This window comes from Styela clava, chromosome 7 (genome assembly GCF_964204865.1).
Source record: "Styela clava chromosome 7, kaStyClav1.hap1.2, whole genome shotgun sequence".
Lineage (NCBI taxonomy): Eukaryota > Metazoa > Chordata > Ascidiacea > Stolidobranchia > Styelidae > Styela > Styela clava.
Window position 1 is genome coordinate 14,766,045 of NC_135256.1, and position 26,906 is coordinate 14,792,950.

At 34.1% G+C, this 26,906-nt stretch overlaps 5 protein-coding genes across 5 annotated transcripts; all 5 read left to right on the forward strand.

The window, feature by feature from the left end:
* The first annotated feature begins 410 nt into the window (after window positions 1–410).
* Window positions 411–4,086, forward strand: LOC144425279 (collectin-11-like). Its single transcript, XM_078114841.1, has 5 exons — window positions 411–564; window positions 848–1,007; window positions 1,390–1,485; window positions 1,590–1,773; window positions 2,890–4,086. The coding sequence occupies exons 1-5, from the start codon at window positions 475–477 to the stop codon at window positions 3,140–3,142; spliced, it is 783 nt and encodes a 260-aa protein (XP_077970967.1). The 5' UTR covers window positions 411–474; the 3' UTR covers window positions 3,143–4,086.
* A 3,015-nt stretch (window positions 4,087–7,101) lies between these two features.
* Window positions 7,102–10,455, forward strand: LOC144425271 (C-type mannose receptor 2-like). The gene is made up of 5 exons (XM_078114828.1): window positions 7,102–7,205; window positions 7,513–7,672; window positions 8,789–8,884; window positions 8,989–9,172; window positions 9,803–10,455. Exons 1-5 carry the CDS (start codon window positions 7,116–7,118, stop codon window positions 10,050–10,052), a joined length of 780 nt encoding a protein of 259 aa, XP_077970954.1. The 5' UTR covers window positions 7,102–7,115; the 3' UTR covers window positions 10,053–10,455.
* A 396-nt stretch (window positions 10,456–10,851) lies between these two features.
* LOC120327545 (alpha-N-acetylgalactosamine-specific lectin-like) lies at window positions 10,852–16,786 on the forward strand. The gene is made up of 6 exons (XM_039393866.2): window positions 10,852–11,769; window positions 12,649–12,722; window positions 13,231–13,246; window positions 13,615–13,707; window positions 14,405–14,558; window positions 15,435–16,786. The coding sequence occupies exons 1-6, from the start codon at window positions 11,703–11,705 to the stop codon at window positions 15,679–15,681; spliced, it is 651 nt and encodes a 216-aa protein (XP_039249800.2). The 5' UTR covers window positions 10,852–11,702; the 3' UTR covers window positions 15,682–16,786.
* A 3,582-nt stretch (window positions 16,787–20,368) lies between these two features.
* On the forward strand, window positions 20,369–22,687 carry LOC144425294 (zinc finger BED domain-containing protein 5-like). The gene has a single exon (XM_078114874.1). It carries the CDS (start codon window positions 20,705–20,707, stop codon window positions 22,463–22,465), a length of 1,761 nt encoding a protein of 586 aa, XP_077971000.1. The 5' UTR covers window positions 20,369–20,704; the 3' UTR covers window positions 22,466–22,687.
* A 2,078-nt stretch (window positions 22,688–24,765) lies between these two features.
* Window positions 24,766–26,387, forward strand: LOC120328610 (uncharacterized). The gene is made up of 2 exons (XM_039395140.2): window positions 24,766–25,104; window positions 25,216–26,387. The coding sequence occupies exons 1-2, from the start codon at window positions 24,932–24,934 to the stop codon at window positions 25,463–25,465; spliced, it is 423 nt and encodes a 140-aa protein (XP_039251074.2). The 5' UTR covers window positions 24,766–24,931; the 3' UTR covers window positions 25,466–26,387.
* The last annotated feature ends 519 nt before the right edge of the window (window positions 26,388–26,906 follow it).

A 26,906-nucleotide genomic window follows, 5' to 3' on the forward strand; every position in this document is an offset into this window, starting at 1 on the left:
AGGTTCGTCTAAGTTGCAGAGTTGTAAGCGGCACTAATTTGAGCCATTAAAAATATACAGATGGGAACTTTTACTTGCATGTGACAATCTGAATATATATTAAAAAACCGTATGTAAATATTAAGATCGTGATTTAGAGACTAGAATCTTCACCTACTCATTCCATACTCAAAATAGAATCCGAATTGAATTTCTTATCCGTTTACCAACTCTCGCCTAAATGGATGAGCAAAAAAAAAAATGGTGTATATTTTTAGGTGAATAATTTTGTGATAACTTTGGTCTCCCTGATTTTGTATGGATAACACAATGCTGTAGAAATAGATCTTCCCTCATGTCGATGTGGTTAAATTATATTCACTTTTTTTGTTTAGTCATCAAGCTTCATTGAATTAATAATAAGCATTTTATTTTTGAAATCCAATATATCTTCATTTACGTATTGAAAGACTTTTGAGTTCTTTCTCTGAAAACATGGCGAAATTATTAAAATTATTCTTTGTACTTTGTATCTGCTTTTTGCAATCCTCTTTTGGACAAGAAAGAATCGGACTTTGTTCGCAGGTAAAACAAAATACTCAATACTACATTCTTGAACAAATTAATGGCGCTACTAATTGCATACAATGATAACCGCTAAATTCCGTCTAAATAACTGTAATTGCTAAATATTCAAACTTTAGAAATGTTATGAATGAAAATTGGAAACTTGTCTACAAAGTGCAATTGAAGCCATTACGGTTGATATATGCAAGTGTTCATAGAACTAATATAAAATAAATACTTCATTGCAACAATTATGATAAGACAATATGAGGTTATATAAATATAGAATATATCAATTTAGGTGTACCAGATGCATCAATATTGTATGAACCGACAAGACTACTCAACTGGAACAAACCAAGTTGCAAAACGAGGACAAATCGGCAAAGCTGGGCCCAGGGGACCTCCTGGAATATTGAACTACGGAGTCATTAATTCGACTATTTCAAAACAATTCGAAGGTGATTATTGACAAACTTCCTCTGTCATTTTGTCAGTTTTGTAACTTCTTAATATGTCGAGTTCCAATTCGGATTCTGGATCTATAACTAAGCTTTTTACAAAATTAAATGCATAGCGGTTTATTCTATTTGATAAAAACCGGTAATATTTGTAATTTCATACTTTAGCCACAAAAATATACATAACTTTTTTCCTGCTGTATTAACCGTCTAACAACACCTAGTGTTACCTATTGTTACTCGCTTATGAAATATATTTCCGAATATGCCCTTTTGCCTCAATGAAAATTTACCACACCTATAACTTCGCAGAGCCCTATTAGTGAGTCACATTTTGGAAGAATATCGTGTGATATAGCATTAAGCTATCTTTGTTTTACAGTTCTTGAAAACGGACTAGAAACGAAATTTGCAGACAATTTTCAAGCTTTGGAGAGGGCGAACTCAAATCGTGATGATATAGAACATTTACAGAGAGGTTTATTTTAAATAATTTTTGTAATATTTGATGTTTTTTATGATCCTAATTCGCCTACCACTCAAATATTGAATAAGAAGTCAATATCACCATGTTTCAAACAGAATTAATGAACTGCACTCGAAGAATCAGCAATCTAGAAGAGATGTTTACGTGGATCAGAGCTAGCAACAATTTTTTTTACAAATTGTTTCACGAGAAAGTAACTTATGAAACTGCTAGATCGAACTGTAAGAGAATGGGAGCAAATCTCGCATCTGCGGGAGTCCGCGATTCTACTATTCGAAGGTAAGAAAGTCTTAAAATTTCAAATATTGGACTCGAAGGAGTTGTACTTGAGAGCGATATGTATCAAACAATTACTAAAACATTCGTGTACGATTATAAATGAACGGAAGTGTTGAAAACATTAAACAAATTTTTTTGTCACCCTCCAATTGCAAATGTTCGAATTATTTTATTTTAAAGCATATTCATGTTTATCCCACTCGACGTCACACTTCCTCGTTATCAGCCTTTTTTTAAATTGATCTATAAAAAGTCAAGGGTGGGATTTAATGTGTAGAGGATGGCCTGGTCTAACTGGTACTACTAGTCTTCCCTGTCTATTTTTCTCCGTTGTTCGAGTGATATCCGGAACATCCTCAGCAAGGCCACGTAAAGTCCGTGCGTCTACGCCGTTTGAGCTCTTTTATTTTCGTTCTACAACTAAAGCGGACCGATTGTGTTGTGTTTGGCTACCCATGCCGTGTATTTTACCGAGTGTAAAGAATATTATACGATTTTATCACTATTTTTTGGACACTGTTCGTATCATAAAAAGGACCTTACTGCAGAAAGTGCGCTCCATCAGAACCAAAAATGGCATGATCGGTTCGTATTGCGTTAAATAAAGACTAGTATGAAATCGTCAATATCGAACGCTATTACAGTGCTGATAAAGCGGTTTCAGAAAAGGCGTATCTGCAAGAAGTGTGAAGTCGGGTACCTTATTACCGTGCTTGAACCCCTCCGATTCTCAACGCTTAGGAAATTTGAAAGACAATTTGTATCAGAACAATCTTTGAATAATCCGTGAAAGCATGCTTGCAAATGCAGTAAAACTTAGGAATCTTGAAAAAAAAATGTTTGCGAGTAGTTGATAATTTTGCGCATCTCTCTGTGCAGATGTACGTTTGTCTTTAATGCCGCGGAGGTCACTGGAAACATGTCAAGAATAAATAACGTTTGAGCAAAACGTCCTTGATTACTGAAACTTTTGAGTACATTCAAACCCAAACAGAAGTTCAAGTGTAAACCAATAAGTTATCTTCATTTCCGTAGACATATTGGGAAATTCATGTGTACCGTATAATGTTTGATGTAAAAGTTTGTATTTTTGGTATAATTATCTTCCAATTCTAGTCAACTGATTTTGTTGATCAAATCTGGACAAAGTAAAGTCTGGATCGGTTTGGATGATCTTCAGCGGGAGGGTAACTTCATTTGGGCAGATGGCGTCGTCTCTACTAAAGCGAATACTGATTGGTCTACAAACCAACCAGACAATGCGAGAAAGGAAGAAGATTGTGTAGAGTTTTCTTTTTGGATGGGGTGGAAATTGAATGATGCTGGATGTCGTTTTCTGAAGAAATATCTATGTGAAAAACAAATTTAAAAGTTGCAAACGGGATATGGATACGGCATACTCCTACAAAAGAGAGTGAGTGTCCACACAAGAACAATTACATTTTTACTATATATACCTATTTATATGACTCCGTGACGTTATCGATGTATATATAACTGATAACAAAATCTTTTGATTAATATGTGTCACCAGTTGGATAGAAAAAATCTAGTAGACATTGGCTAGAAAGTTTTAATATGAACATAACTAAAATAACTAAAAAATATTTTTGCAAAATAATGCACTGACGTTTTGAATATTAAAACATTTTGTTTTCTCATGATAAACTATTTCAATCATAGCGATGGTATTCGATGATCTGTCAAATGAAATATGAAAGTTACGTTTACGCCTTGTTGGCAAATTTATTCAAGATGATTGAGATAAAAAGAAATAACTCGTACGTGCTTTCAATGTTAGTGGTCTTGATGCGTTATTATAAGGTATAAAAGGAAAAGATATCTTAATTAAGTTGTGTAAAAAACAGAAAATTGTTCTTTCAGTGTTTTCAGATAGAATTAGAGTTTACTGGACTTATTGGGGATTTTTTGCTCGCAGATGTGACCAGGAAATAAAGGAAACGTGTTTTACAGATAATATATTATATGATGTAAAATATTAGACATTTTTGTTGCTTGATGCAATTGATTGAATTCAACCACTTTCCAACTTATTCTAAATTGAATTCATTTCATGAAATTTTATATTTTATTTCCCATTTCCATCTGTATCGTTGTCTTTAAAAGTCTAATTTGATGACTATGTTTGTTGAAGCGTATCTATCATGTGCAACGACCACCAAACGTCTCCAAGAAATAAAATTCACGAAAAAGGTTTTGTGAACAAAGTTAATTTTAGTGAACTGAATATGTCACGTAATCTTAGACAACAATGACGTGTTTATCATAAAAATATAGCTAAATATAATCCACTTTTAACATTTTGTCACGAAATTGTTCTGCAAAGTTATCTTGTTATCTCCAATTACAACATTAATTATGGGTATGTTCGAAAAATTTAACTTTGTTTGTGTTCAATTTGGAGGCTAATTCAAGTATTATGCACAAAGTAAGAAAATTAGTTTTGTGCAATCCAAACTTGTGCAATCGAGAAATGCAACGAAAAGGCTGTATTTTGGCTATGATAGCATCTAGGCCAGAAATAGAGATACGTTTTTAATGAATGGGTCAAACATTATAGGTGTATTATAAAAAAGTAGACTGTGGATCATACGTATTTAGGCAATATCTGCATCTTTTCCTCAAGTCTTGCAATCCCTAAAATTGGCCAGGTCTAGGGTTACCATATTTTTTGGCCTTCAAAGCGGGACGTCTCCAAAGACACGACCCTTTAGCTGTGATCCTGTAACTTTACAGTTTCCGATTTTATTACATAGTGTAGCGGCCATGATTCTAAACAGTGACCGCTATTATTGTAACTAAACAGGCAACGGTAACCTAGCTAGGGCATTGAACCCTGACCATTTTGGTGTTGGCGGGATCTCTTTCGGCGTGGGCCGGCTGGGGGTAGGACGTATAAATTTGTATCTTAATCAATCGGGGGGTTTTAGGAATATTATTAATTGAGCGTAGTTTAAATTTACATTATATAATTCTATTTCCTGTTGTTTCGTATAGTTATTATTGGTCCCTCCTGTGTAATAGCACTGTATTTTACCGGATTACTGTTTGACAACTATTTCATCATTATTTGACTACTATTTTGACTCAACAATAAACATCTTTGGACAATCATTTCGAACTTTGAAAGAAACTCAGACAGTACGGCGTCATCAAATATAAAGTGCCTGTACGATCTTATCTATTCCAATCACCCTAACGAGCGCATCGCCATCGTATGGTGCTGAGCCGTTATACATAGGCCTACATTTAAAGCCATCCCGGCTGTCTTCATTGACCATATTGTCATCGAGAGTTCATGCGCATATTCTCTGTCTAAATATCGGGTTCAGTTCGAAAATAGAAAGGAATAGACGCTAACGATACAAATGATCCGAATTTAGATATTTTTATGTACAGCCAAAGGAATAAAGAATTAGACTGCCGTTTTCAAGCATTGAAATTTTACTTATTCCCTAAGCACGCCTTTCTGTAGATACCACCTTCAAAAAGACGTTGATCAATGTTACATTCACGTGAATGTCCGAACAGGACCAATTAAAATAGATTTTACATGTGATACGTTCGCTAACAATGTTAGTGGGAAACAACAAACAAACAAAATAACGCATTCACCTTCAGTAATCAGCAATTCAGCCACACAGCAACAACATTAACAAGAGCATGTTAGTGTGTTATGCTGGATGGCTGAACGCAAGAGCGGGACTTTTGACTGACTTGTCGGGACGGTGGGACAAAACGCCAAAGAGCGATACTGTCCCGCCTAAAGCGGGACGTATGGTAAGCCTAGCCAGGACCAAAACCCATTATCGAATAGTTTGGGATTCGAATCCTACAGATGCGATATTTTGTGTTGCCCTCACCCGATCAGACGATTTTGGTTACTTAATTCAATTAAATTCATGTGCGGAAACTCGGATTCGCACACATATGTATTATCGAAAAACGTTATTATGCCACGGCAAATGTTTTCATGATATAAAAGGGGTTTGGACGGAGTTACACTCTGTGAGAATCCCATATATGGGATGGATATGAGGGGATATGGATTCAAACCAAAAGAACTGAGAAAAAAATAATTCATATTTTTTTTTTTAATTTGAAATTATTGACCACTTTCCATTAATGATTATCAAATTAACTACACACTATTTTTTAATTCTTTAGTCCGCGCTCTCTAATGAAATTTGAATCAATGAAGAACATTTAATTCTGAAGTTTTGAATCGCTATTTAGAAATCAATCCATTACAAAGAGACTGGTAGGTGGTAACATGCTAAAACAAAATTTTTTATCATAAATATTTGCTTCTAAATTCTAATCAGCTAATCCTCCTTTCAAACAGATATAGACAATTTGATGTTTACCATGAACAGGAGTGGGAATCGTTTTGAATGGGTGTTTCAGCTGTTAAGTGATAAAACAACGTTAACAGAATCCAGACAAAAAGTGTTTTCAAATAATTTAATTCAAAGAAATGTTACAACAATATGCTGTAACACAAATCTGGTTTATATTAAACCAAAATTTTTTAGGATTCACATAGATTTTCTTCATACAATTAACCCGCATCGAATGAATTTTCAATGGCGTTTCGAGATTGCCACGATGAAAGATTCAAAGATATATACGGCATGGTTTCTTATAAAAGTTAAAACCAAATAGTTTTTAAGCACCAAGTATTTCAAATATCTTGAAGATGATGTTGTCTGAAGTTTAACATAAAACAGACATACTGATAGACCATGAATACATGAAGAAGACGATTTTCCAGTAAACAATGCTGCAAAATAATATTTGAAAACGAAAGTGTGGAGGCAGCATCAGTTGCTATTTTGCCGTAGATGCAGATTAGGTTCGTCCGAGTTGCAGAGTTGTAAGCGGCACTAATTAGAGCTATTAAAAAATATACAGAGGAAAATTTTGCTTGCTCACTCACCCATTCCAAACATTTCTGACCGTTTAACAACATTCTCCAACCAATCCGTTCTAGATTAAATCTATTTGCGGAAAAGGGATATATCTTTTTTGAAAATCCATAACTTGGCCTCACTAATTTTGTAAATATCGTTGCCTTCTTAAATGTTTTATCAACCGTGTCACTGTGTTAAATGATGAGGAAACACGCAGTTAAGGATAACAAAACGTTGTAGAACTAAATGTTCCTTTAAAGCGATGTGGTTGAATTTTATTCATTCATTTTGTGTTACTCATTAAGCTCTAGTTTTTGTTATATTAAATTATTTAAAAGATTGTTTTTGATACTCCATATGTATCTTTGTTTCTTTTTATTGGAAGACTAAGTTATTTCCTCTGAAAATATGGCGAAATTAATAAAATTATTCTTTGTAATTTGTATCTGCCTTTTGCAATCCTCTTTTGGACAAGAAGGAGTCGGACTTTGCTCGCAGGTAAAACAAAATACCCAATACTACTACCAGTACTATACTCCTGAACAAATTAATGGCGCTACTAATTGCATACAATGATAATCGCTAAATTTTCTCAAAATAATTGTAATTGCGAAATCTTCCAACGTTATTATGTCGATTAGAAATATTATGAATAAAAATTGAAAACTTGTCTACAAAGTGCAATTGAAGCCAGTATGGTTGATATATGCAAGTGTCCATAGAACTAAAATAAAATAAATACTTCATTGCAACAATTATGCTAAAACAATATGAGGTTATATAATTATAGAATATATCAATTTAGGTGTACCAGATGCATCAATATTGTATGAACCGACAAGACTACTCAACTGGAACTAACCAAGTTGCAAAACGAGGACGAGTCGGCAAAGCTGGGCCCAGGGGACCTCCTGGAATTGTAAACTACGGAGTCATTAATTCGACTATTTCAAAACAATTTGAAGGTGACTATTGACAAACTTCTATGAAAAATCATTTCTCTGTCAGTTTTGTAATTTCTTAATGTGTCGAATGCTGATTTGGATTCTAGATCTATCACTAAGAATTTTGCAAAATCAAATGCATAGCGGTTTATTCTATTTGTTAAAAATGGGTACTATTTGTAACTTCATACTTCAGCAAAAAACCTACATTACTTATTCGCGATGCTCAACATCTAGTGTTACTTATTGTTACTCACTGAGCAAAATCACTTCCGGTTCTCAAAGCAAAATTAGCAATCTATAACTCCGCACAGCCCTATTAGCAGGGTTACCATTTAACTAGAGCCAAAGATAAGCACGGGTGTCAAAAGGTTATTTGGGGGGGGGGGGGGGGGGGGTACGAGTTTCTCCCGCACTCCCAATTTTGGTATTTGTTTTATTTATTTTAGTAGAAGTCGCTTCGAACAAGGTTGTATGCAGCCCTGAAATCGCAAAAAGCCACATAAAGTTTGCCGACCACTGCTCTAATGTCTTTATACTTTGGTTACCCGCATTGCTTCTTGCAAAATTTTCGTGTTTTGTGGTAGTGGTGTGGACACTAATTGCTGTTTTCCTCATGGCCTCTTAGTTGATATCGCTGTCGCAATAGCAGCAGTGAGCATAGCTCTACCTTTTCGACTTTGTTTAAAGTTAGCAAATTCCTTTTCAAATTCGAAATGAACTGATGTTTACATCTACTCATTTTCTAAATTATGGTTTGTCCCTAAAAACAGTCGCCCATGCCTTGCAACTAGCAACAACTATTGTAACTGCTGTGTCACAGTTTGCCTGGAAATACCGCAATCCTTACAGTGAACATAAACGGTTCGCGCTGAGAGCGAGCTTGTGGCGAGAGCAAACTTCAGCTTTGTACGCAAAACAAGGACGACTTATCCATGTTTCTAAGACAAAATAAGCACACAACTCAAAAATAAGCAATTTTCTTAGAAATAAGCACATCGTTACTTTATAAGATGTAAGCTAGAAAATAAGCACAAATCTTAGAAATAAGTACGATATGGTAACCCTGCCTATTAGTGAGTCATATTTTTGGAAGAATATCGTTTGATATAACATGAAGCTATCTTTGTTTTACAGTTCTTGAAAATGGGCTAGAAACGAAATTTGCAGAAAACTTTCAAGCTTTGGAGAGGACGAACTCAAATCGTGATGATATAGAACATTTACAGAGAGGTTTATTTTAAATAATTTTCGTAATATTTGATGATTTTTATGATCATAATTCGCCTACCACTCAAATATTTAATAAAAAGTCAATATCACCATGTTTCAAACAGAATTAATGAACTGCACTCGAAGAATCAGCAATCTAGAAAAGATGTTTACGTGGAACAAAGCTAGCAACAATTTTTTCTACATATTATTTCACGATGAAGTAACTTATGAAACTGCTAGATCGAACTGTAAGAGAATGGGAGCGAATCTTGCATCTGCGGGAGTCCGCGATTCTATTGTTCGAAGGTAAGAAAGTCTAATGATTTTAAATAGTAGACACGAAGGAGCAAAACTAAACATTGTACTCTAACATGAGATGAATATGCTTCAAAACTAAAAAGTTAGAAAGACCCATAATTTCATATATTGGATTCGAAGGAGTTGTATTTGAGAGCAATATTTATCAAACAACACCCCACTTGAACCCCTCATATTTTCAACGCTTGAGGAATTTAAAAGACAGTTTTTATCAGAACAATCTTCGAACAATTCGTCAAAGCATGCTCGCGATCGCAGTAAAAGTTAGGAAAATCTTAAGAGAAGAATGTTTGCGAGTAGTTAGTTGATAATTTCGCGCGTCTGTATGCGCGAATGTACGTTTGTCTTTAACGCCGCGAAATAACTTTTAAGCAAAACGTTGTCCTTGATTACTATAAATTTGAGTACATTCGAACTCAAACTGAAGTTTAGGTGTAAACAAATAGATTCTGTTCATTTCTGGAGAAATAATTTAGAAATCCAGGGGATCTGTATAATTCTGTATGAAAGTTTGATGTAGAAGTTTGTATTTTTTGTATAATTAGATGAGAGGCGCTGAATATTTGGTTTTGTATTTAATGATGAACCAAACTTAAGCGCATTATCTTTTAATTTTAGTCAACTGATTTCATTGATAAAATCTGGAGGAAGTAACGTTTGGATCGGCTTGAATGATCTTCAGCGGGAGGGTAACTTCATTTGGGCAGATGGTGTCGTCTCTACTAAAGCGAATACAGATTGGTATACAAACCAACCCGACAATTATAGCAATGAAGATTGTGGACATTTTTCCCCTGGGTATGGATGGAAATTGAATGATGCTCCATGTAGCTATCTGATGAACTATCTATGTGAAAAACAAATTTAAAATTTGAAAAAATTAGGGATATGGAAAGACGTTTTAACTTTTTCCCACAAAAGAGAGTGAGTGTCCACACACGGTTAACTACATTTTTACTATATATACTTGTATATATGACCTATAATGTTATAGACGTATATATAATTAATAACAAAATCAATTGATTGTTAAATGTCAGTCGTGATAAAAAATCCAGTTTAGAAGATCGATATTGGTTAGCAAACTCTGTCAAACTTGAGAAAAATGGGAATTGTTTTATTTCAGCATAACTAAAATTACTGCAAAAGATTTTTGCAAAATAATAGATTGCTAGTATAAATATTAAAACCTTTTCTTTCCCATTATAAACTAATTTATTAACAGTAATGGCCTATCAAGTGAATTATAAAAGTAGCGTTTACATGTAGTTTCTGACCAATTTATTCAAGATGAATAATACGAAAAGAAATAAACCTCACGTGTTTTCAATGTTGGTGGTCTGAATGCGTTATTGTGTATCAAAGAAAAAAGATGTATTTCAGATTCAGATATGTCGTGTAAAACGAAGCAAATATTTCTTTAAGTGTGTCCAGATAAATTTTAGTCCTAATATAGATATATTCAACTCATGTTATGGGTCAGGTAGAGTACGGGATATTGATTGGGGTAATATGGACATGAAAATGATGATTATTGACTACTGCATATCGTCAAAGATTTTTTTTTTTTTTTTTTCATTTTGCTCCGCATTTCAAGCTTTAGCTTACTCCAAAGCTTCAGGTATAAATGATTCCATTCATGCCTTTGATTGAATAGAACACATATGCTCAAGGGCAATACATACGAAAATCTCAAAGAAAGTTAAAGTATACATGAAATATTAAAATTGTAATTTTTCCGACAAATAAATATGAATATTCTCAAATTATTTAATTTATCAATCTGGCGGTGCCCACCTGATCGCTGAGAACGTGAATGGTGATGTGATATTCGCGCAATTGTTGAACATTAGAAAAACCATGGGTAACACAAAGGGTACAGAGAGTTATTAAATATAAAAAAGATATTGATTAAATAATATGCAACCGAGAGGGAGTTTCATCTTTAATATCAGAAATATAAGAGTGATAGGTCCAATAATAACAAAAGCTTCCCAGTCACAACCGCAATAACAATAATTAGTGCAACATTCCAAAGGTCCACTTTATGCTTCCACGAATGTTCGTCAAGTGAGGTATTACAAAATCCATCTATTGTTTACTGAAATTTCAAGCACATGACCTGGCTTGGTTGGCATCTGTGCGACGAAGGAAGTGATCTATGAAGTCATTTCGTGTGCAAACGCGTACACAGCTCAACAATCTACGACAATCACGAATGCTTGTAAGGAAAGGTAATGGCAATTGCAAAAAGTATGATACTAAAGTTTTATGGGCATCATGACTAAATAGTTCCTGTTCATACATGCGCTTCAAAAAAGTGAATTATGCTACGTGCAACTAATTATATATGGATAATTTGAAGAAAAATTACTCATTATGGCAATGCACTTAGTCATTATTATACATCCACCACCATTCACAGCGAGTCAGTTCAAACCAAATAGCTGTGTTGAAGAGTGTCGAATGAGAAAGAATTCCTTCATTCCGTATATTTCGAGCAGCTAAACTAACCGACATGAACTTTTTAAGTAATATGATATTAATATTTTTTTTGATACTGAAACCGAGTCTCATTTTTGCTGGTGAGTTTTTAAAAGTTTTTTGCGAATATTAAAATTAACTGTATATAATCGAACCATTCATAGTCAATATTCATTTGGATGTATATTTGTAGGATTTCTTTGATTTGAGAAAAATATCTATGTCAGTCTTGTCAGAATGAAAGATATTCTCCAATCTTGTTTGCATTCCTTTTAATTTTAGTTGGGACTAGAGCAATGCAAAATCGAGCGGCACCATGGCGTTAATGTGTCTACGTCTAAACATTGTGTGTGTGGTGTTAAGAGTTTGTTGCTCCAATGATTCAAGAAATCTTGCAAGTTTAAAAATTTTTGTTTGCTGAAATTGGTTTCCGAATATCTTCATAACTGTACAGTATACTTAGGTATTACTCATCGATCTTAAGATCGGTAAGTATGTTGATAGGTTTTCGTCTGTCTGTGTGTTTGTCTGTTAGACACTTTCTTATGTTACGCGATATCTCACGAAATCGGAGTTGAATCTCCTCCAAATTTTGCATGTGGATTCATCATATCTCGGACCAAAAGCCTACTGATTTTGGATGAATTATGTCGTATAATTAGAATTTTTAAATAATTAGTGATAGGACACACGGTATCGCTGGGGAGCGGATGAATCGAAACCGCAGTTTTTATTTTGGGGGATCCCCTAACTTTTGATCGATAAGTCTTCGGTCTCTGACCGATATTCTCGTGTATATATTTTGATGAGTAGATCTGAATTCGGCCTCACTTCAGTTGAAAAATAAAAATTTACCGCGTCAGATCTTAAGATGAATTGCATCACCTTCCCCCATCTATGGTGAATGTACGGAGAAAATAAAGGACTGAATGAAAATGAGCAAAATTTGTTTTTTTTACAATGCAATAATGCGTTTTCAGATGACCCGTTTTCGAATGTCCAGTTGGTTATTGAGGATGGCCAAGGTTCCTGTAAGAAGGAAGATCATTTATCGGTAAGTATGTGAACATGCAATTCCTGCAAATTAAATCAGAATATGGCAAATTTCCTGATTGATTGCTTCGAGGTTTTATCTTTCTATTCAAACGTGTTTGCTTGTACAATAATATTCCATATACCCGGATTACCCAAGCCGTTAAAACATGCTTGGCTGACCAATTTACTGCAAGACCCTGAAGTTGCAAGAGTTTCATTTATGTATACCGCAATCTTTTGTTTCAATTCTCTGATCATATGTAAGTGTTCTAAACTAAACTTTATCCGATACGATTTGTAACGTGCTGCAGAAGACTAATGCGGAGGTATGGCATACTGGAGTGTTAATGACCATCGTTTCCTCCTGACGTGTAGGCAAAAGTGCTATGAGTCAGTTATGAAGTAATGTATCAGTCTAGCCTGGACGGGCTTCTAACATGATTTGAAACTCAACTAAAAACTCGGTCTCTCGTACTTTATTAAAATTTCTTTTTTTTATGAATTCAAAAATTTGTTTATTTTTACAGATTAAAAGTGAGCAAGGTGAGTACAACGGTTTTTGATGAAATTTCTTGCAAATCTACCCGACTCCCAAGAAGCAGTTTGAATTTGCTAAAGTATATTGAGAAATTGTGAATGAGGCATTTATCGAAGAAAAACATATAAGCTATTCAATCATATTTAATCAATTTTCCCAGATTGTGTTTGGTCTACAGACTCTATTAGATCGATCATCATTCAGCATCATATTATTTATATTAAGGATGGATTTTACGAACCTAGATAACCTAAGCTATAGTATTTGGTTACTTTGTTGTTATTTTAAAAGATCAGTTTCTAATTCAATTTATTGTCCAACCACATGTTTATATTTTTTCAAAGTTTATTGTATATATTTTATTTCGATGCAGAATTGAGAGAAGCATTGGAGAAAAAATTACTGAAGTTTTTGGCTGACAATCCTGGACAAGAGATCGCTATAACAACACAATTGATAGCGAATGGTACTAGCCCCGTTAAGCATTCACATGTGTATATAGGAATACTAAAATGCCTTACTAAAAATCACTTGTAACAAAAATTATTTTATTCGATATCTTTAGTGTTCAATTATAGTATAAATAAAAGCGAAGTTTATTGCCTGATTTTCGAAATATTGATGCTGTATGTCCATAGTTTCACAGCCTAAATATTCACTTTGTTCTAGTTCATAAGATGTCAAATTTTGCTCGGATGGGCATTGACTACCCTACAATGCACATTGAGTGAGATAGTAGGCATGTGATTTTAACTCTATAGTATTTTAACCTTGGGTACCAAAAAAAGGTCTAACGGTTTTAAATACTTGGCCATCGCGCACACGTCATTTTGAAACGATATTTTAATGTCGTTCGTCGTGTATGCGATAGATCACGCGGTCGGAACAATCAAAGTACGCAAACCATTTCCTTACCTCATCTGTTGTGACGTTTCACTAGAATTGATCCATAATAAAACGAAGTAACCATACAATGCGTATACACAAACCCCAAATTTTTCGGTAGACTTTCACGTCGACAAGAAGTTGAGAAATTGATTTACCATGTGAAAGTATTAATACTACATTACTTTTGGAAATAAAATAAAAATTGGAAATATATTTGTCAGATACGACGATACATAATCTGATTTTTAATCGATGTTTCGATTGCTTTCTTCTAGAAATTTCATGTTCACCAGGATGGTATAAAGCGAGCAATAATTATTGTTACAAATATTTTACACATGGAGCAAAATACGAAACTGCGAAATCAAATTGCGAAAATGAAGGAGGAACTCTCGCTGCTGCCGGAATTCGAGATTTCGTCGTTCGGATGTAATACCTATATGAATAAACATTTTATAATAAAATTAAATTTCGGTTATAATCATCAAAACTTTTCTACTACCGCTACTACTACCGGGCCGCTTAATGGCGTCTCAAGTCCGGCTTTTGTTAGTATTTTATGTTTGACTTCTTTCTCATTATGATTTAATATTAGACTCACTGCCTCAAAGGTGACGCTGCTCGATAACCATCTCTGGTGTATCGCGTCTCCCTTCACACTGAAATGTAATTTTTTATTTTTCTTTTGTTCGTCAATGTTTACATTCGGTTTGTGATAAAATAAACTACTGACTGACTGACTACTTATCAGGTTTAAAAAAAATTAAAACTAGTACAATAAACGCGGTCATTGGTATACATTAAACTCTAAGTAGCCAGAACGCCACTATTTCTGCTCAATTTTGGAAGTCCTCCCATGGTAACAAATAGTGCTTCAGGCTTGGAAATGTGAAAACTTCATATTTTTTTTTTTATTTGCGTTTTTGACCCTGTACAATCTAATTCTAAGGAAATGACGTTGTGGCCCAGCTCCGCTGGAGGATCGAAATATAATTTAGCTCAAAGTTTCGAAAATAAATCTCCACAAATTAGTTTAATAATTTTGATTTTCTAATTTTTTTTATTAATTCTGTTATTCTTCTATGTAAACAAAACTGGAATTGCCGCTAGTAGCTAATGCGTTATTGCACATCATTTTTTTACAAATTGTTTCTGGTCGCTTAATTCGGACAAATGCTCTCAAATTTAAGTAAAAGTTACTGTGATTAATACTAACTAACTTACTAAGCAGCACTCTACATTCTCACAATACTTAGCTAATACATACTATACCAGTAATACAAACTTAGTATTCATTTTTTGAAGGGAATTGATTCAAAGCATGGGCATTAAACAAAACATTTGGATCGGTGTGGATGACATAATAGAAGAGAAGAGTTTTATTTGGGCGGATGGTGGATGTTATGTTGAGTCAGATACTAACTGGAGTTATAAACAACCGGACGACCACAATGATAATGAGGATTGTGTTCAATTGTATCATTCCAATGGGAAATTGAATGATAACAACTGTGATATCCTATTATCATACCTTTGTGAAAAAAAACTATGATTTCGTAAAAATGCCGTTGCTGTAATCAAGGAAGACTTGTGGACAATGTTACGAAACAATACTGAGAATTAGGAAAGTAAATATTACATGTTGAATTAACATTCCGATAGAATTCTGTAAATTACTACGCTGTAACATATTGAGATTTTCAATCGCTATATGATATTGTTTAGTTTATTGTGAATAATATAAGACACACAGGAGTCATGTTAAAGGCCAAATATTCAAACTTATAAGACAAGATATAAATTGTAGTTTGCACTTTATTTTCTTGGCTCGTGCGAAAATCTCATTTTTCATCAAGCAAGAAATATTTCTTTCTAGTTTTTCTGCCTGTAAATTCATTAGCATTCCAATTTTGTTATTTTCAATGTCTTTGTAGCCAGATCGTAGCCAAAGACTATCATAAATGCTAGTAAATATTGAAGTGTCTCACTTTCCTTCTTCTCTTATAGTCTGTATGTCAAACGATGGCGATTACTTATTTTAACAGTCTCATATTTCATGTTTTTGAATTTGAGTCTCTATAATCTTTATGTTGATAAAATACTTTGTTGTAAAATTGCTTATGGTAATTGTAACTTCTCTTCGAGCCATACTATCTTACTATCTTTTTTTTTCAAAAATCAACTAACATTGAACTTTTTTTGCTTAATCCCTAAAATGCCATTGAAATGACATAATAAAAATGAGCTATCAAAATGAAATTGTCGGAGTTTTGAAAACAGAATAATTGGGTTTTATTGACAGCATATTGTATACAATTCTATAACGTAGCATTGCAAAATATTTGATGCTTAATTTGAATGTTTGTGCGAGCTGAAGCTCGCAAACCTGATGGTATGACGCAAGTTGTCGGGACTAATTTTGAATTAATGCGACAAAAATAAATCTTTTCGGACGACCATTGAATTATACTCAATTTTCTTGAAATTAAAATGGGCGATACCATAAAAACGAAATGTTTACAACCATGACTGAAAAATCTGTTCGAAAAAGTTTCAAATGTTAGATCATGGTTAACTCATTGCGGATTGTTCCCTAATACGGGTATAAGCAAGGAAAACAATGCTCCTGGATATATCACTTACATTCGGTATACCTGATCATAATGACAAGCATGAGGAAATACTACGTCACAAGCGTATTATCTGCGTATATAATGGGTATAGTGTAATGCTTTGTTGCCCTAAGTCAAACAATGATCTTTAGGATGACGATGCTCGATTGGTGATGATTGGTCAATTGAATTAATAAATGCAATGGGTTTACACAAATTGCTCTTCTTTGTGTAACCTTATTCAGCATAAAATATTTGAATCCAATCGAATGAAATGATACTAATTACTATGATTTTAAGAGCTATATTAATAGCTCTATACTGTATATACAATATATAATATATATTATTTAAATATATATAATTATATTTTCTGTGCAGCCACTTTTCTGTCAACGATTAGAGGTCAAGAACGGTAATTCAAATAAAAATACTGACCAAAAATTACTTGATTCCATAGTATTCCAATGACTTGACCTAATTTTTGTTAAAATCTATGGGTTTAAGCAAACGTAAGCAATGAGAAAATTATTAAAAAATTAGTGCAACTGCGCTCAATTCTACAGAAATTCTTTAAATTGTATTTGGGATCTGTGAAATACTGTAAATGTCCGTATCGTTCTGATTATCAATGAAATTCTCATGTTCTTTAAAGATTTGAGCAAACGAAAACGATTCGAAACTGAATTTACAAATCAGAACTGAAGTACAACAGTAAAATATTTTTTGAAGCATTTGAGCTAATCTAGAAGTTAAAAAATGAAATTGCGAAAGTATATTTGTCGATACAGGATTATATATCCCACAGAAATTATTACTTTTGTAAAAATCTAATTCTAATTTGTTCCCGACCAGGCATACAATTCAGAGTCGAACACTTTTAAAGTAATATATTATTGAAAGTATGTCCAAATATACAATTACTTATGATCGTCAATTACTATGCATGATGTTCGAATATTGCTTGTCTACGTGACTCTGACAGCGTATAAAATATATTTGTGAAATGTTCTTATGTGTACATTGCAACTTTATGAGCGGCCTATGTTGTGTTTGTTTACCTTAACTTGTTTATCTCTCTTATGTATGACATAATTTGCGATCTTACGTCACATCGTGTTTTTCTGAAAATGCAAAACAAACTGGTTGTTAAACGTAAATAGTTTTATACTTTTTTCTCGTACTTGCAATGGAAATCAGCTAGCGTAATTCGAGTTTGTTACATACTATGGTGCCAGAAACAACACCAACCCTATGCAAACTAGTCAGAAACATATTTTTCAGGTAAAAATTTAATTTAAAACTTTGATTCTGGTATTTTCGAAAAGACAGAATATCATATTCTTTTATAAGGTGTACCCACTGTTAGGTGCGTCCGATAGTTTTGGTGCGAAAATAAAATATGCCACACCCAGCTGTCTGAATGTTTTATATTCTATCTCATCACGATAATATTTTATTAATCCGACATAATACATATAGGTGAATCAAATAGTAACCCGCGAAAACGTCTGCGTAATTAGAAATCCTTACGGGTTGGCGATGATGAAATGAAAAAATCTGCAATCTCATCATTCATCCGTCCGAAAAGTTTTTAACACGATATGACGCGACAAATTAAATATTTGCAGTACATATAATAATATTTTATAGTATCGTTTGCTTAATAAATATTCTATGGTTGTTCTGTTTTGTTTGGCTCAATCCATGACTAGACAAACTTGTGGAGAAAATTTTAGAAACAGTCGTGTGAATTTCTCTTACGACGGTCATAGTAGTAGATTAACCCTAGTTTTAAAGTATAAACTTAGATAATGATAGTCTATTATTTTACATCAGAATGTAAAATATAGTTTATATTGTATATGGGATGATATTTCTTTTATTCAGAAAAGAATCTTTTGTTCGATTTATGGGGTTGATAAATTAAACTTACGGAATGAAAATGTATATATGATGTATATAAAATACTTCCTAATTTAAAAATCATATCATTATTCACTAATCGGAAAATATTGAGAACGAATATTCAAAGTAAGTTTAAATAACAATTGACCGAATACGTTAATGCTAGTTGATCTTACCCTTACTTAAATTGATAACCGAACTGTATCAGGTGGTTTTCCTCATTTTACATTATAGTCACACCTATCAGGTGAATTTTGGATAATTTGACGATTCTATTATAGAAAAAAGTTAACATTTACAGTAAGTCGTACGCAGTTCATACGCATGCAGTAGATTCGTAACCTATAATTTCGCGGAATTAAACTCTCTGGTATATTTTTTTTGTTTGGACTGGCAGTTGTTCGGGGAATTCATGTTATACACTATGAAAGTGTATTTAGTATTTTATTGACGAACCAAACAAACTATATGTATTCTATGTAGTAATATGGGATTTCCCATTACACTAACATAGACTTGCATTGTATGAACGATCGTTTTATAATTACAGAAGCATATTTACTTTTGCATAACTTTTCCTATTCCCGTTCCTGGCCCATCACCTGGACCACAAATACGTCGAATTGGGAGAGGCGCGGAAGTAGAATAGCGAATTCTAGTTATAGCAATATCCGGTATCAATATAAAATATTGCTGACAAAATGTGAAGATATGATATTATTAATATTCATGCCATTTTCTCTTAAGCACGCCGGATTTGGGTCTGACGTTGCCCCGAATATATGTAAGGTATGTCGAATGATGGTTTGGGTATACCACGCCGAACGGTACGTTCCAATTCACGAGACAAAGTCATTTTAATTCGCTATAATAAAAGCAGTGCATGAATTACTATGAAATTTTATTAAATATAAAAAAGTTTTTATAGTATTCTACGGAGTGTACATACAACCCGTACGGACGACGGAATGAATGGTTGCGTTGACGAGTTACGGAGGACTCTACTTCGCTAATGATTAATCCAATGAAATAGTTCATAATACTTTATTGAACTGTTATGTCATATATTTAGCCTCACGTGCCCTACTTTGGTAAACTAGACAAGATTCCACGTTGATAAAAGGTGGGGGTGTTTTAATACATAGGTCGTGAATACTGGGAAGTAAGTGCGTCGAAGTTTATAGCAGAGCATAACATTTATATATACAATAAATTACAGACTGTAGAAAAATGTGATCTGACTGGAGTCCTAATAGTAAAAAATTTCTAATGTAAACTAGGGCAGTTTTGTTATCAATTGTCAGTTATAAAAATATCAGAATACTTGTCAATCATAACAAAAGGTGTTTTTGATATCTTAATCTCCCTTAGCTTCATTTCAAAGTATATTAGAATCAATATAAGCTGTAAGCCAGTCGAAGGAAGTCAGGGAATATATCATTGACAATTGACCAAAAATAGAAAACGAATCTTTTGATATCAAGGATGCTATAGATAGGCATGTTGACCCAATGAAGTTATCAGGGCTGAGTTTCGAAACACTGATATGTCAAAACGCCGCTGTTTCGACGTTTGTGACGTCATGGAAAATGCAAACTGAAATTCGTCGAGGTATCATGTTTTGACTTACTAATAAATAAGTCGACGTCATCACTTGTGTCGAAAGTATTCCAGATGCGTATGGCCCCACTAGCACAGAACAATTGATTCACTTACATCAGCGATTCCCAAACTGTGGTACGCGTACCACCTGTGGTACGCGAGAGTCTTTCAGGTGGTACGCGACCAACTTTCAATAATTTGCAATGTTGCGTTTCAATTACCTTTAATTTGTGGTTTCGCACGTTTATGAAGCAACACTTATTTTGTTCAAGATGATCAAACGCCAATTACCAACTTTCATGACCTTTGACCGATGCTGTCAGCAAAATATTTGGCGGGAACGCTCTCCTTACCGGCCGTCCCAGACTACGTACGGTTGCTATTCGTACTTGCTTTCAAAAGCCTGCGGTGTGTGAATATTGCGAAATTTTGTTTAATTCAACTATTGACAACATGTCTAAACGAAATTACAGTCCAGCTTACATAAAGTACGGATTCATAGCTATTGAACACAACGGAGAAGTTTTGCCGCAATGTGTAGTGTGCATGAAAACGCTTGCTAATTCGGCTATGAAACCAAGCTTACCCCAACGACATCTTGACACGAATCATCCCGACAAGAAGGATCGAAATGAGAGTTTCTTTCAGCGACTGGGCGAGCAAGTGAAACGACAGCGCTTCGACAACACTGGCACAATTTATCAGAGAAAGAAGTGTGCTGTCAAGGCATCCTATGAAGTCGCTCTCCTGATAGCAAAAAATCAGAAAGCACATACCATTGGAGAGCGCCTCATTATGCCAGCTGCAAAGATGTTAGTAAAAAATGTACTTGGTGAAGAGGCGGCTGCAAAGCTAGTAAGTGTTCCCCTCTCCAACAATACGGTTAAGAATAGAATAGAAGAGATGTCAGTCGATATTGCTGAGCAAGTGATTTCAGGAGTGAAAGATTCAGAGTATGGTTTTTCCATTCAATTGGACGAGTCGACGGACGTAACAAATAACGCACAGTTACTTGTGTATGTTCGTTATACACAAGAAAAGGCTGTAAAAACTGAATTACTTATGAGCAAAGAACTTTCAGGTACAACAAAGGGAAAGGATATTTTCGAAGCATTAGACAGTTTTTTCAAAGTGAATAAACTGGACTGGGGAAAGTTGATTGGCTGTACAACAGATGGAGCTCCATCAATGCTAGGACATAAATCAGGCTTCAGAGCTCATGTGACGGCTGTGGCGCAAAACGTGACTTTTGTTCATTGTTTTATTCATAGATTCGCCCTATGCGCGAAAGTGCTACCTCAGAACATGTTATCATGCTTGAACCGAGTTATCAAACTAGTAAATTTCGTCAAAACATCTGCTCTGAATACTCGGTTGTTTAAACTTCTTTGTGAGGATCTCGGTTCTAACCACAGCTGTCTCCTCTTCTATACGGAGATGCGCTGGCTCTCTCGTGGTAATGCAACAAGGCGCCTGTTTGAACTGCGACATGAGCTTCTGCAATTCTTCAAGGAGAAGAATCACGATTTTCAAAACGACCTGGAGAGCAAAGATTTTCTTACTAGATTGGCATATCTATCAGACATTTTTGAAGTTCTGAACAACTTTAACCTGTCGTTTCAAGGACCCAATCTAACTGTAACAGATTTCATTTCAAAGCTTAGAGCACTCATTCGTGAGCTGGACCTCTGGACATGGAATGTTAGCAATCAAAACTACGGAATGTTCAAATGCCTCACTTCTGTTGAGAAAAATCCTGATGGTGGCATTTCTAAAGAAATTATTGATCATCTTTCGCAACTAAAGACGGAGCTATTGAATTACTTTCCTGATGTTGCATACTGTGCTTACTCCGTCAACCCATTTTTCATTGATCCGGTTGATGTGCCTGTAGGGACCGGGGAACAAGAAGAACTAATAGACATTCAAACTGAAGAGGCAGCAAAAATAAAACATAAGGAATGTTGTCCAATCAATTTCTGGTTGAGCATGGCATCATCGTATTCTAACCTAGTACGTCACGCTGTTTCCCAGCTATTGATTTTTCCATCTACGTGGGAGTGCGAACAAGGGTTTTCGGCTTTGATGGCCATCAAATCGAAAAGCCGAAATCGTCTTGGAACGCCAGAACATGACTTTCGATGCGCTGTCAGCAAAGCTCTTCCTCGCATTGACCAGCTGGTGGAGAAAAAACAACTACATCCATCTCATTAAAATTTTTAATTGGCTTCATTTTGTTTAATTTATGGTTTTTATCTCTTTCTGGAATGACATTTGTCAAATCTTAATGCTGCTACATGCTCAGTTTTCTTATCTACAGGTGCATAGTTTATGGTTTGAGATATTCTAGTCAAGTGTAACTTAGGTGGTACGCGAACGCTGCACAAAATTAAAAATGGTACGCGGGAATGAAAAGTTTGGGAACCACTGACTTACATGGTGACGTGATAATAAAACTTTCGAAGAGAAAATTTCGTTTTGATTTCAAAACACCAATGTTTCGAAAATACCCAGCCCTAGTAGTTCTGCCAAAGTACTTAACATTTGATACCATGAGATGATAACGGTATTATCGGGCGAACTTTAAGATATTCTACCATTTACTATCTAACACTGGTACTGTATTAAAATCGCCTTACATCTGTTTAAAAATGTTTTTTTTTATGTTTATTTAGCGTTTACACACATATTCATTTATAACAAATATTATAAAATGAACGCATCACCCAGAACAACGACATTGGTCAGCACTACTATCGTTACATCGACTTCGTCTGATTCTGGTTCATCTTTAAATGGTTTCCAATGGTATGAAATCATTGGACCATTGATTGGACTTGTGTTCTTGGTTGCCATATTTTTGGCGTTTTGTAAATGCGTTATCGAGATTTGTAAAGAAGGTATATATTCACGCCAGCAAGACCAAGCCGCGGCTCAATCACGTAATCAAGTTGGTGCTAGCAATGGTTCGTGTGATGTCGAGGATCTTCCGCCAAGGTATTCCACGTCTGGGATTGCAACAATAGATTTGGAAAATAATATCATCTTAGAAACTGAAGCGGAAAGACGACGCCGGGAAAGAAGAAAACAAGTCATGGGCCCAGAAGATAAATTGCCAACGTATTCTGAAATTATTGAAGAAAATCGTAAGAAATCTGCCAACGATAAACTTGAAGGCGAAAACCCGGTTTTTAATCCGGACGAACTTGACGTTCGATCTTTACCTAACATTCAAGAGGACGACACCAGTGAAGATGCTGTGTTCGAACATGAGCCGGATCAAGTTAGCGTCATTTCTGAAACGGACTTGTCTCCCCCACCTCCATATACATCAGTAAATACATGAAATCTTCAGTTTAACAAGATGAACAAAATGATTCGTTTTATTCGAATATGCGCAGCGAGATATATAAGAACAAGAGGGGAAAACTTAATATCAATGAGCGATAGTTTAGGTATGGACTGAGATATTGAGCTAACAAATAACTCTCGATAAAATATGCTACGATAAGATATTTTCCGGTCACGCACACTTTCTGCGAATTACTTCATATAATTTTTTTTTTTGCTTGCAAGTATGAAACGCATCTTATCAATGTCGTGGCTTATCTTGAATCGAAGTATTTCGAATGTCCGAGCGTTTGCAAATTGATACACGAATTTACTTTCAATATTGTTATTTACTGGGTTTATATTTCGGAACTAAACACCTATAATAAACCAAGTATATCGCGGCGAAAATAAGTGCATTTTCTGCAAATATCTTAGTAAAATGTACTTTTATCATTCAAAGAAGTGATTAATATGCAGTGGTTGACCTTTACAAACCATAGGTCAAATGCTCACCAATTCCATTTATTTAGAGTGCTATTCTATTACTTTTACACTTCAATTTAGTGCTAAGCATGTGCCTTATATATATATATATATACTTGATTTAGTAATGCATTTACTACTAAATCTGTATGGCTGTTTGCCCCTTTTCACCTTTATTACACTCTTTTTGTTTTCACTATACTATTGTGCTCTTCAAAGCTATAGTCCTTTCACAGATTTATGAACCATGTTCAACTCTGGCCTAAATGCCTAATCCTACTATTTTTTATTTATTTATTTCATATCTTGCCAAATATTGTTGAAATATTTTTGTAATAAAATACTGTCATTGTGAAACAACGTCGCGTCATTTTTGTACATTGTCTTTTAGCGAATGGGTTCACATGAAATTAGACGATCAAGTTTCGATTGTAACTATAATAAATCAATTTGATGTGACACAGTGACACGACTAAGAATCGGAAGAAATTAAAACACCATGAAATACTTCGATCATATTGATCATATTTGCTTCACGCGGATCCGATAGAGTATGCGCCAACGCCCAATTTTCAATTTGTCGCTGTGTGCATATTTTCATTCCAAATTGTTCGTCCTGATTCGGGTGAATCCAACCCGACCAAAATTGGGATTCCTCTCAAAAAAATTATCAATTATCTTTGTAGGCCTAAAAATGCAAATCTGTATGAGCACAATAAAAAAGTAACATTGCTGTTGTTCGTTTTCACTTGCTATATTTTATACTGAATTGTGTCTACTTTGTTGTTTAGATTTTAACTAAATGTGAAGTGTATTGTTTCAAATGCAATAGCGCATGACCACTCGTCCCAATTTGGTCATAACATGGTGAATGCTCTAGATATATCTGCAGCATTATTCATCAGTTTGGGGTTGATAACTATATTCATTTGGATATTTTTATCCGTGTGGGATCGCATAAAATGCTGCGGCACAAATCCTCTTGATTGTTGTCGTGGAAATATCGATGGCGTAAGAGATACAAGGTCAAGTGTGAGGTGAAATTTAAAAATTCATTGTAATATGTATATATAATGTTACAAAGTGCTTTCTTTCATTAAGTACTGCTATTTCATTTTGTGTTTTATATTCCACATCATACATTTTAGTGGTTCAGCAGAAATATTCAGCGTTACGACAGGCAATCTTAGTGAAGTTTGGGAAAACAATCCTCCATCTTATTCCTCACTTGAAGGAGATTTTTCAACCTGGATCATTGAAATTGATGAGATAAACGATACTGAAACTCTAGAAGAAAAAGATGAACAGTCGGACGAACTACCAACGTATAACGATGTAGTAAGCGAAACACAAACATATTCAAATAGAAGCGCAGTTGACGATGATGCAATCAAGTGAAAAATTATTACCGTGAAAAATATCGTAGCCTGCTATGCAATGGATTTCATGATGTCATTTCTTATTCAAATGGTGGAACAACGAAAAAGCGTTTTATTCCACCTGATCTTGGGAATCTGGTCAAAATATTCAGTTGAAGTCTAGACACCTCGGCGAGATATATATTTGACTTTAAAGATAAAAACTTATTCGGATGTTATGGAAATTCGTTTTTCTGTGGCTGATTTGTAATCATTAATTAACTGCAATTTCAAGATCATTATAGTTTGTATGTATATTGTTGGGCAATCGCTTCTTGTTATAGATTCACATCAATGTTTCAGAGTTTCGTACAACTATCCGATGTAACAACGTTTCTATAAACAACTATGCTGAACAAGATATGATACTTTTACCAAATTTGATTTTCATATTAAGCAAGAAATAAAGCATTTTGCTAAAATGTCTTTCAATTCATTGCCTATTGTGTAAGCTTTACAGCAATGTTGTGTGCTAAAATGTTCTACAACAAACCAGTGCACCTTCTTATATAATTTATATAATGCACAAAATAGTCAAATTAGTTTTCAATTCTTTAAATTAAATTTTTAATGTCAATTTTTTTACATTTTTATACAATTTCCCAAAGCATCATTTTATTAACTTTATATAATAACTAAAGAACATAACATGACCGTGCTGTGATAGTTCAGTTATTATATAAACTATAATGTTGGAAGTACTATGTATGCTTAAAAACTGATAAATTGTGTTACCTAGTAGTTGAGTATCATGTCAATTGACATGCATTATATCCATTTGTTTGAGCCAATAACGATCAATGATTAAGTATTATTTTTATATCTATGTACTACATCTTTCCTTTTTTATGACGCTGTTAAAATTATATATTTACTTTTATGCTATCACTTTGTTCAAAACATAAAAAAATAAAGGTGAGAAAAATGCAAAATAAATCTCTTTCTCTATGTATTATATTTTTCAAATTACAGTATTCTTATTACAATAATATAATATATGGCATATAAGATTAAGCGAATTGTGCAACAAATCAAACAAAATTATTTTCATGGTATGTTTTAAATTGTATTGACTCGGTGGCCGTTCGTGTATTCATCCATCTAGAATTTTAGAAAGGTTGATTAGTGATTGGCCCTATAATTCTTAAGCACGAAATGAATATTCGCCAATTAGTCAACCGGAGCCAAACCCAATCATCAAAATAATGTCGAATGGTAGTACTGGGAATAGATTAAGATATTTGTGTAAGAAGCTGTACAACAGAAATTAAAAAAAAAGGGAAACAAATACAAAATAAAAAAAAACAAAATAGTATTATAGGTTCAATACGTTGACTACTAGCATCCTTGGCAAAAAAATCAACTCTCAATAAAAAACGACCCTGCAATTTTCATTTTTTATGAAATGGCAAACACTTTTC